Raw genomic sequence first — 12,230 nt, 5'->3', positions numbered from 1 at the left:
CACTTCTAGCCCAAACGGGCTCTCGTGTGAGGGGGCTTGATAGAGTATAAAACATATTCCTGAGCCTCAACTATCAGCTTAATATAATAAATTAACTAAACTTTTTTTAATGTAATTTATAATGCCACCTTATTCGTTGTTATTAGTTACATGCCAATTTTTTTTGAAAGAGTTAGGTATGTGACCATTGAATTTATTAAATATAAATAAATTGTAAATATGTTATCTTACTTGACACATATTAGGATAGAATCTTTAATGTGAAAAGATACTTTTTTTGTTTTTTTTTTTAAAATAATTTAAATCATAAATTACTATTCATTGTTTTTTTACATCTGAAATAAAATTCTTAAATCTTATTCATTTTTTTTTGCTTACATGCTTGATTGTTTTTTTTCTTTTTTTTTAAAAAAAAATTCTAAACAAAGTACAAATCTCTCTCACTCTATTTTTTGGTTGAAATAAGCTCATGCTTATGTGGTGTGCCGATGGTCCAAAAAATGCACATTTTGTATATTTCTTGTAATCTCTTAATGTCTTACATTTTTGTAAGTTTTTTGCTAGAATTTTTTTCTTTATTTTTTTAATTATTGATTAATTTTAATATCTCATTCATTAGTTGCATATAAAGAACTTGGATTTATTTAATTGAAATAAATTATAAAAATATTATTTTTATTAATCGGATATTTAGATAAAATCATTAATATCAAGGAAAAATACATTTTAATAATCCCAACTTTACTCGTTTTACTTTAAATATTCCCAACTTTTGATTATTCTACAATAATCCCAACTTTCAACTCTGCTTTCTTCCAACAATCCGAATTCGGTCAACAAAAGTCAGCAACCTATTACTGTAGGTTACTTGACACGTGTCGACATATGAGTAGTTTAAAAATAATATTAAAAAAATTAAAAAAAAAAGAAAAAGAAAAATTATTAAACTCAGCCATAACTGCCACCCCTTTAGAGCATCTCCAATGGCAAGCTATTTACCAAATTAGCTTGCCATTGCCCCATAGGATTTTAAGCTACTCCATTTTCTAGCTAATTTGTGCAATAATGGTTAGCTAATTTCTTAACATTTTTTTTATTCAATTAATATTTTACTTTAAAAAATTATTTTTAGAAAATGAAATTATTGCCAAAACATTTTTTATTTTCATTGACTTTTTACGGTCAATTTTTATGTATGTCACTCTCATAGGAGGGAAGGGGCTAGACTGTAACGACTCCAACTCTATACGTTTAAAATTCTTAAATGGAGTGTTACTTTTCTCTAGGAGGATATAATTTCAAAAAAGGAGGATATATTTCAAGTTGCGACCATGTGATATACATTAGCTAGAAAATATATTGATTAATTAAAAAAAAAAAAATCAAACAAATAAATATAATAAGACCAATATATACATATTCAATATAATGTAATTAAATAACATAACAACATAAGTTAAACACTAAACCATATAATTAATAAAAAAGTTTATAGTAACAGCGACAATTATAACAATATCAAAAGTTAAACGCTATATTATAAAATTAATAAACAAGCATATTATCCATTAAGGGATTGCCCATTAAGGGATTGCCCTCCGAAACAACTCCATATATGTTCCACTAGATCCGCCTTTAGTTGATGATGCATCTATCTATCTCGAAGGGTTGCATCCCTTTCAAGAAAAGCTCGAAAATCTAAAGGGTGCCCTTGATGAACATCATCGACAATTATTGGTGTAAAATCATCCCGAGAAAAGTTTTTTGTGTATGTGTGTCTCTCATCTTCAACAGTCATATTATGCAATATAACACATGCTTCCATTATATCATGGAGCCTGCGTTTATGCCAACAACGTGCAAGTCCACGAATTATCACAAGACGAGATTGAAGTACTCAAAAAGCTCGTTTGACATCTTTCCTTGCACTCTCATGTTTTTTCTTGAATAAAAGCCTTTTGGGATCTTGGGGATGTGAGAATGTTTTGACAAATGTAGCCCACTCGGGATATATACCATCTGTAAGATAGTACCCCATGTTGTAATTAGTTGCATTAATTGTGAAATGAACCTTGGAGCTTTTCCTTGCAACGTCTCTTGGAACAAATTTGATCTGCTTAAAACATTAATGTCGTTTGATCCTGCAACACCGAAATAAGCATGCCATATCCAAAGATCCACTGAGGCGACTGCCTCAAGCATAATTGTTGGATACCCATAATCACCTCAGGTGTATTTCCATTTCCATGAGGTTGGGCAATTTTTCCATGCCCAATGCATGCAATCAAGACTACCAAGCATTCCAGGAAAACCATAACACTCTTCATGCATTTGTAGAAATCGTTGGACATCTTCAGCTGTAGGCCTCCTTATGTACACATCTCCAAACACCTCGATAATATCACAACAAAATTTGAATAAACATTCTATAGTAGTGCTCTCGCCTATTTTAATGTATCCGTTAACATCATCAGCAGGGGTTCCATAGGCTAAAATGCGAATAGCAACAGTGAATTTTTGAAGGGGAGACAATCCCATTCTTTTGGCGGCATTAACTCTTTGTGTAAAATATTTTGAATGATTTCCGAGGGCTTCCACAATACGATTAAATAACTCCCTCCTCATCCTGAACCTTTTGCGAAATAAGTGCTCTGGATATACAGGATTGGTAGAGAAGTAGTCTTGGTATAAACATTCTGCACCACCTTCACGATCACGGGGTACATAATCCCTCGAGGGAGTTTCTAACTGCTCAAGTAGGAAGCGTCCCATTTCTTCATATGATTCATCAATAAATTCCTTTGCCCAAAATTTTCTCCAACCAATATTGTAGCATAAATTGGGGTTTTCAGACATTTTGATTTGGAGTCTAAGAATAGATCGAAAAGAAGTAGATACTAAAAGATGTTATATTGTTAATGGTGTTATATAGAAAGAGAGAATAAAATAGCTGAGATATAATAATTCTATAATTATGTAGAAACTAGTAGCTAATATTAAACAAAAATGTAGAAAACTATAATACTAAGGACTAAGTTTTTAAAAAATGTAGAAGATCACAAATACTAATGGCTAGATAGCCGGTCAATATTATTAATAACTAAATACGAGTATTAAGGAGTATTAAGGATTATGAACTGACAATAAACTATAGTAGTACTGATTCACTAGTCACTAGATAGTCAATACTATTTTGTTTTTGCAAAAATCAACCTAACATATATTATCATGATGCCAAATTGTTCTATCATGGCTACAATTCAATAATCATTATCGGTACTCTACTTTGATTACACTTTTTGAGGATAATATCTTGTTTTATCTCCATCCTATCCTACCACTACTATATGATTACTAGCAACACTTTGTTAAGTGATCAATACATAATAAGGAGTTACGTATATAAACACATAATTATTATTTTGGGACATGCTCAGAAAATATAATTCACAATTTTATGCATAACCCAAACTTTAAGTTTATTATCTAATAATCCATTACATTATAGCTCGAACAATCATAAATCCCAAAAATTTTCTAAAAACACGACATAGCTAAAAAAAGTCAACCCTAAATAAGCAAAAATATTAATTGCTAAAACTTACTTCATAGATTAATCTCTACAATTATTATCTAAAACATTAATAAATTTAAATATGCTAGATCTTAATTATTAAAACATTCCATACTTGGCCCTTAACATTTACATACTTGTTCATGATTTTTCTTTGTTCTCTCATCCATATTTGAAGTATCCTTGCATAGTGTAGGGAATATTTCAAGCATTACCCCAAACATGAACCCCACTGTGATCATACACTTAAGCATGGTGGCGTCCAAAGGGAAGGAAACTAGAGCAAAAGAGTCGCCAACAAGTTTTAGGAACTTGTAAACCATTCACGAGGTGAAGGTTACACCCCTTAACGATCCATGAGATCGTCAACTCCAAAAGGTCTTGAACCAAATAGGGTTCGGGGATGAGGGTACAAATCCAACCTAAAAGAGATTGAACCTGCCCTAAATAGGCCTCTACTTCATTCTTCTCGTATTCATGTGCGCTTTCTGACTAACATACAAACAATAGGTTAACCCTAAACCTGTTTATCTATGTAAGTTGAATTTAATGCACAAATAAAACTATTATTGGTGATCACTTGAATTATAATCATATTAGCCCTAAACAAGATTATTAATTATCTTATTAAGCGTAATTACAAGTACAAATTCCCTTTAAACATGCATAAAAGGCGTGATCAAGCAATAACAATAATAATAAATATCAAGCAACATGATAATCACAATCATAATTATAATCATAATCATAATAACAATCATAATAATTATAATCATCATAATCATGTTAAAGCATAAGATTAATAGCAAGATCCTAGGCATGATACTAACAAGATTAATAACAAACCCTAGCATGTCACTAAACAATAAAAATAAAAGCTTTAGCCCTAACATGGTACTAACATGATATTAGAAAAGAGTAAAAGACACCCTAAACATGATACTAGAAAGCAATAATAACATCCTAACATGATGCTAGGAATTAAACAAATTGAAACATGCTTTCAACAAGAATAGAGCAATAAGACTACATACTTTGATGCTTCGTATCTCTTTCTAATGACAAAATACACGCGTTAGTAACATCAAGGAAAATAATAAAATCAAACAATTAAATAATTGAAAGAGAGATTAGGGACCAAACCCTCAGAAATTATAACCTTTCACGTCTAGGGTGAAGGCAACTTCGAATTTGGCTAGGTGTGTCTAGATCTCGTGAATGCGGAATTTTGTTTGTGAAAAGCTAGAGAGATGAGAGCATAGAGAGAATTGAGAGAATAGAATTGATTGATGGATGATGATTGTGAATCAATGAAAACAGAGGTTTAGGACCCTATTTATAAGAAAACAGTCCGAAAATAGGTAGAATTTGATAAGGAATAAAACTCCACGCTGTCGCTGCAAAACCGACCTTGTCGCCAGGCGAAAGGGTCTGTCGCGTGGCGACAGGCCTGTCGTTTGGCGACATCCTAGATTCCTACGCGCTTTCAAACACGGAGTCCACTTATCAATCAAAATCGATTTGTAAAGTCCGTATGAAAACTGAAATCGTATTTTTCATAAAATAATATTTTATTCCAAATAAAACTCATTAAAACATAATTATTAATTCTAATCTTACTAGGACTAAAGAGAACCCTCTAGAGAATTCTAGAAGACTATAATTAATTCTAATAACTTTAGGAATAATAATTAACATTAGGCCCTCCCCTAGATCATTGGGCCGCATGTAAAAATGAAACCGGGCCCAGTTTAGTATTTTGGCCATAACTTCCTCATTATTCATCGGAATTGGGCTTATAATATATCGTTGGAAAGCTCTTTGCAACCCCATCCAACTACACTATTATTGGACCCTTGTCGTGGACCAAACTAAACTGGATTGGCTGTTTTCATAAAATAGAATTGTTTTTCAACAACAGAAAGAAAGAATTTTTAATAAAAATCAACCGCAACACTTGACCTTTCACACTTCCACCTCGTTCGATAATCATTCGACGCAAAAGGTATTCATCACTGGGTTTGGTTTTGGGGAGACACATTTGGGTGTCTACACATAGTAACTCAAAGTCATTTTGTCGAATATGGTCCTCCATTAGTGATACTCTCTTCTTAGCCAGATCTTCAAAGTTAGTCCACTTATCCGCAACAGTGTCATTGCCCTTATTTTTATTGTTCTTCCTTTTTGTCGCTTCCTTAGTAGCCTTTTGATCTATTGGACGTTCATCTAGCACTTCCACATCTTCAGTTGCATCATGATGGGATGAGGGAAAATTTTCACCACTTGATCTTGCAATTTTTGATTTCTTGGACGAAGCATCGTGTTTTCGAACAAATTCTTGCCACTTTGGATCATTCCGAAGGATTTGCCAAGCATGTAGATAAGAAAACTTTCTATTATCATTACAGTTTGAATATAGTACTTTGGCTTTATTTATAATGTCGTCTTCATTATGGCCGCTCGGATGGCTATCCTTTACTTGAATGTAGCATCCATTAAACTTATTAACTTCGCCACTCATTTTGAACCAATGATTGGAACCTTTATCTACAGGTACCTCTGGACCTTCTGTCCTCCACGCATTGTAATATTCAACAATACTTTTCCAATACAGTTCCTTAGTTTGATCGTTGCCCTTGATTGGATCTTTTGAAATGGTTATCCAACTTCTAAATAAATCGACATCTTTAATTTGGGTCCACGTCAACTTACTATTTTTGCCTTTAGAATGATCATTGGCTTCCTCCGAGTCAGCTTCAGTTTGAGATTCAAGACCCAACTTAGAAGTAAGAGACTTTTCTTGTGTGCTTGAGCATTCTATGCTATCCCTTCTTATGTTTTCGTGGACCTTAAATGATTCACTTAAATATAAAGGGCGAGGAGTATAACTTGGATGGGTAGGTTGATTACCCGGCCTAACCATAGGAGGATTATAATAGCCATAGTGATTATTCATTTGAATATTTGGGTTATAAGGATTTTCATGATGTTGATTATCATTTATGGATGAATGGAGAGTTGGCCGGATTGGAGACATTTGATGATTAGAGAAATTAAGAGATGGTGTTTGAGTGTTTTGATTTTCACTGTTTTGGGAGTTTCTTAAATAATTGTAATATGAACTATATGGATCTTCATAATCCATTTGAAAATCTGACATTATAAATACAGTAGAGGAAACAAAATATGGGAAGGTATGTTATTAATGATGCAAGTGGTATTTATATAAAGAATATGTATAAATCTTCATATATTTGTTAATTGATTGATCATAAAGTCAAATTTGTTTATTTGTTATGTGTAAGTTTAGGAATTTAGCTATCATATTAATTTTTTTTAAAGTATAAAGCTATCCTAAAATAAGTTTGTTACATATGAATTTAGTTTTACCGATTGATTAGTTCAAAAGCAAAAGAGGTACTCCGTACTACTAAAAGATAAACATTAAAAACAAGATAGGATAAAGATGAAAAACAAAAGTTGACTGCTAGCTACATCTACCTAGAAGAGTTCATCAAAGGCAGAAAAGCTAATGACATGCAATAAGTGTTGATTTTTTCAATATTTAAATAAAGAAAGACAAGCTACAACAATAACCAAGCGCTTCTGCCACACGCAGGACAAAAACTTGTTTCGTTTACTTCACGCGACGCTATAGCAATTCTTCCTCTTAATTTACTTGTTTCTCCAAGCTAGTCGCCTAGATAAGCGAATTGCTTAGTTCAGTGACTTTCTTTCTACTGCTCCAATGGATAGTAAGTAGCTTAGAATTTTTCATAAATTGCAAGCAGGTCCCCCAAATTCATCCGTTGGAGATGCTCTTAGCTTTGCCCGACAACCACTCCTCCTCCTGCCCCCACCGCCGAGACCACCCTCCTTCCACACGAACTTGACCGGAATATCCCCGTACCCCAGCCCCGCCCCCGAAACCACCCCAAACTTAAAGCCCCACCCCAAACCACTCGAAAACCACATCACCATAAACCAATAAAAACCACCCAAAATCAAACCCCTACCTCGAAATCACCCTATACCCACTCGGGAAACACCCACAACTCGAAACATCACCCCAAAACCGCCCTTAAATCACCCCGAAATTCAACCAGCTACTGGTGGAGGACCATTAGATTTAGGGTGAGGAAGGGAGAGAGAAAGAAAGCGGGGAATGGGAGGTGCTGGAATCCTTGGGTGGGCTGGACATAGAGGTGGAGGTGGTGGTTTGCGGTTGGGTTGGAGTGGGGAGGAGGAGATTGAAGGATGGAGGTTCACGATGGGGCTGGTATAGGGAGGGGTTTTGTTGGTTTTTTTTTTTTTTTTTGGGTTTACATTTTTTAGACCAATAAATGCTTGACATGTGGCATATTAGAAAAATTAAATTTTTTTTAACCTTTTCAGCAGGTTGCCAGTTTTTGGAATTGAAGAAAGAAAATGCAAATGAAAGTTGGGATTATTGCAGAATAATCAAAAGTTGGGATTATTTAAAGTAAATCGTGAAAAGTTGGGATTATTAAAGTGCATTCTTCCTAATATCAAAAGATATATTTTTTTTATTAGCTTCGGGCTAGAAAAGCTGCCCAAACCCACCCAGAATTAGGTTGGGCCACCTATGATCAGCTCTAATCCTCTATGATTTTTTCCATTTTCCATTTGGGTATCCCAAAATAATCTTTTCATTTAATTTTTTCTATTTTTGAAAACTATAAAAAAACCAATTACATTGCCTTCATTTTTTTATTCACTCAACTACCTAAAATACACTCATATTTTCTCTAAGAATTTATGCCCTACTCTTGGGCATGTACTTTTTTTTTTCCCTTTTTCACGCAATTTTATTTATGCCGCACTCACATTTCTTGTACTTAACTTTTTACATCTGTGAATTCTGAGAGGCAATGGCCATAGGTTCGAATCCTGCTGCCTTTCTTGTGGATTTTTCATGTTGTACTTCGTCCTCCTGTTTCTTAGTTTCCATGAAAATTTCGTAATGTGAAAAAAATAAGAGACGAGGGGAGTAATTTTCTAACATCAATCAAAGAGGATGCATCTAGTTACTATATATGAATCATATAAGGAGTCCTTATTCAGATTCAACTACAGATCGAGATAAGAAAAGAATCTAGCTAGATTTAATAATAAATAACTTAGAAATTTTACATGTACATGTTTCAGCTAAATTTTTGAAGTACGAAGTATATATGTAACAGGGTTAAAAAAACAAAAAGGTATATAAGTAACATCTCAAAGAGGTATATACGAGTATCACGAGACAAATAGTGATTTTTATTATTTTTTTTTTCAATTTTTTTTTATATAAAAACAAATACTAAAATAAACTTTGGAAGCTTTAAGTAAAATCGGTACCATATGGGAACCTCGCTCTTGTTCTCTATTTGGACACTCTTTTATTATTAGATGATATAAATTATAAATAGCATGAATATAAGCAAAATAAATTAAAACATACTACATGTATAAATTAAACATAATATTGGTATATTAAGCTGTGCCAAATATCTTCTTCATTCGCTTCACTTCTTCATGACTTAGGAGAGTAATCTTTTGAGCTATCTCACCAGGCAAATTGCCGGCAAATAGGGAAGGTGTAGTGAGTTGTAATCCTGGGTTTGCGCCATTCAAGCTAACAAATGCGAGAGCTGGAATTTTACCCACGTTAACTTGGAAATGAAGCATCGCTTCTGGAAAGATCATGACATCACCAACCTCGAGTGTTTTGTAATAAGCTTTGTTGTTTGTGTCGATAAATCCTGCAATTATTGTACCTTTTATTACAATAATAACTTCTGATGTTCGGTGGGAGTGTACTGGAACGGCTCCACCAACCTTCAAGTCTAACCTTGCCAAAGAGATGCCTAAACCATTTAAGGCAGGGTAAGCATTTGAAAATGCTAGAGTAACATTGTATCCAAAAGCATTAGTGATTGCTTTTTCACCACGAAATCCAGTGTAAACAAAGTCCTCAATCCTGACTTTAGAAGAATCTTTGCAAGCATAACCTTCTGGTCCTCTAGGAAGACTAAGGTCCCCAACACAAAAGTCGAGTTCAATAGCAAGAGTGAGGGATGCTAAAAGAGAGAAAATGATAAAAACTACAAGATTGTTCATGTTGAAAGCTATAGAAAACTAGTAGCAGTAAGTGAGGTAAGGCTAGCTTTAGTTTAGTGGATTCAGATAAATTCCTTGGTTTGGATTTCTTAGCAAGAATTGGTATCCTATTTATAGGAATGCCATAGTAGACTCCGTCAAAAACAATAAAAATAAAAAAATTGCCATAGTAGACTAGGTATAGAAGCACCTCCTTTAAGATTATAAAAATTAAAATATAATTAGAAAACCCTTTTTCTAGATTATTAGACTTAAATTAGGCCCTGTTCACTTCAACTTAATATAATAATATTAAATATAAATAATTTAGTTCAGTAAAAATAATTTTAGTTCATTAAAAATAAGTTTAGTTTAGTAAAAATAATTTTAGTTCAGTGAAATTCAGTAACTTTAAAGAAGAAATATAATATAAAATTAGTAAAAAAAAATTAATAACTTTGTTTCAGTAAAAATAATTTTTGTCCAACAAAAATAATTTCAATTCGGTAAAAATAATTTTAGTTCAGCAAAAATAAGATGAAGTGAAAGGGCGTTATTGTCATACAATTATATACCCGAGTATGTTTTAACATATCCACATATTTAATTAGGTAAAAGAATTGGAAAAACAAAATGTTTGTGTTCATACGCTTGACGAAATGCGGAGACTAATCTAATTAATTTTGAAAACTTTAAAGTGTAAATTGTATCTTTTCTTATGTGAATTTTATCCTAATAAAACCAATTATAATAGAAGGCCGGATTAACGTTTTACTCGAGCATATAAAGTGTTTTTTTTTTTCTCTCCTTTCTTTACTATTGTACAGTTTAAATGTCATGAGATATCAATACATATGACGATTTGTACGGGTCATTGTAGTTGTTGAACAAAATCAGATCATGTGATAGTAATGTGAAGGGGGAAGGGGGGAGGGATTTAGCAAAAGGTTGAAAGATGCAACGGACGTAGTTGCATTGTAAGATTAACTACCCATGCAAAAATAATTTTTTACCTTAATTTTCTTTTCTCCTTTTGAGAATTGTAGACGAACAATTCAACATTATTGATTATATTGATTATATAATCTTAAATAGGAATTATATTGATTATATTAAGTTCCTCTTCCTATCATAATTACCTAGAAATTAAACGGTAACATAAAAGTTTATTGCTCCATATTACTTTAGTAATGAATACATAATAAACTTATTTATGGACAAGTCCACACAATTGGAATTTGCAAAAAAGTTAAAACAATAGCAGAAGTTGACTTTCGGTAGGAGTAGTTTTTTGAATGGTCCTCCATATGTTGATAATAACCCCCATTCAAATTACATACTCGTATTGTTAAAATTTTAAACAAGGTCTAACGAGAATCAATACTAAAACCAATTGATAATAATAGGAGTAAGTCCTCTACCTTATAAAGTACAATCATCTCCCCTCTTTCTTCAATGTGGAACACTCTCATACATGAGCGGAGAGAGAGGGGTACAAGGGGGACACTTGTCCCCCCCCCCCCCCCCCTAAAAAAACTTAGTTTTTTTTTTTTTTTTTTTTAATCCAAAATTGTAATTATTTGAAAGTTAATATATATATATATATATATATATATATATATATATATATATATATATATATATATACACACACGTAATACAAAATATAATATTTTCATTCCTTTCTTACAAAAATAAAATACTTTTTCCTTCCAAAATAATCATTATGTTTCTTCCTTATATATTATACTGAAATATTAATTATTTCATTATTTGATATCCTTATATATTATACTCACATATTAATTATTTCATTATTTGATATGTTAAGTATCTTTAATTATTTTATATGTGTATAATTTTGGTTTCCTATCTTTATCTAATAATTACATACTACATAGATTAAGGGTCTGTTCACATTTACTGAACTGAGCTGAACTAAACTAATTGGAGCTGAACTAAACTGAACTGAACTGATTGGAGCTGAACTGAACTGAATAGAGCTGAAATGAATATTTTATGAGAGAAGGAAATTAGAAGCTGAACCGAATTGAACTGAACAGATTGGAGCGGAATTGAACTGAACTGAACTAAAATTAAGCTAAAGTGAACATGCCCAAATTATTACTACTGTAAATCCTATTTTAAACATATTATCATAACTTTTTAATTATTTAAAATAGGAATTATATGACTGTAAATCTTATTGTGATATTATCTATGCGATAATATGACCTTTTTAAAATTATATTTATAAATTTTAAAAGTGGTCAATTTTATATGAAAAAAAAACTTTATATAAAGATAATGTAGATGAAAGGCTAGCTATATACATATTTATAAAACTATTATTTGTTTGTCAAAAAGAAAATAGTACGGAGCATCACTTTATTGTGAACTAGGCTAGATCCCGTGCCATGCACGGTGATCTATAGTTATAAACTAAATTAGCCCAGTGCGATGCATGACATAAAAAATTTCTTTTATATATGTACCTCATATGAAAAAAAATATAGAAACATAATCATTAATTGCAATGGTATTTAGATCTAAA

At 32.1% G+C, this 12,230-nt stretch overlaps 1 protein-coding gene and 1 pseudogene across 1 annotated transcript; both read right to left on the bottom strand.

The window, feature by feature from the left end:
* Nucleotides 1-1,167: 1,167 nt before the first annotated feature.
* LOC145592297 (uncharacterized) lies at nucleotides 1,168-6,734 on the bottom strand (annotated as a pseudogene).
* Nucleotides 6,735-9,050: 2,316 nt separating this feature from the next.
* Nucleotides 9,051-9,715, bottom strand: LOC145591012 (germin-like protein subfamily 3 member 3). Its single transcript, XM_081647400.1, has one exon. The coding sequence runs from the start codon at nucleotides 9,695-9,697 to the stop codon at nucleotides 9,071-9,073; it is 627 nt and encodes a 208-aa protein (XP_081503526.1). The 5' UTR covers nucleotides 9,698-9,715; the 3' UTR covers nucleotides 9,051-9,070.
* Between the last annotated feature and the right edge of the window lie 2,515 nt (nucleotides 9,716-12,230).

The sequence above is a fragment of the Chenopodium album genome, chromosome 18 (assembly GCF_948465745.1).
Source record: "Chenopodium album chromosome 18, dcCheAlbu1.1, whole genome shotgun sequence".
Classification (NCBI taxonomy): Eukaryota; Viridiplantae; Streptophyta; class Magnoliopsida; order Caryophyllales; family Amaranthaceae; genus Chenopodium; species Chenopodium album.
The sequence above is the reverse complement of the archived record's forward strand: the minus strand, read 5'-3'. Positions and strand labels throughout refer to the sequence as shown.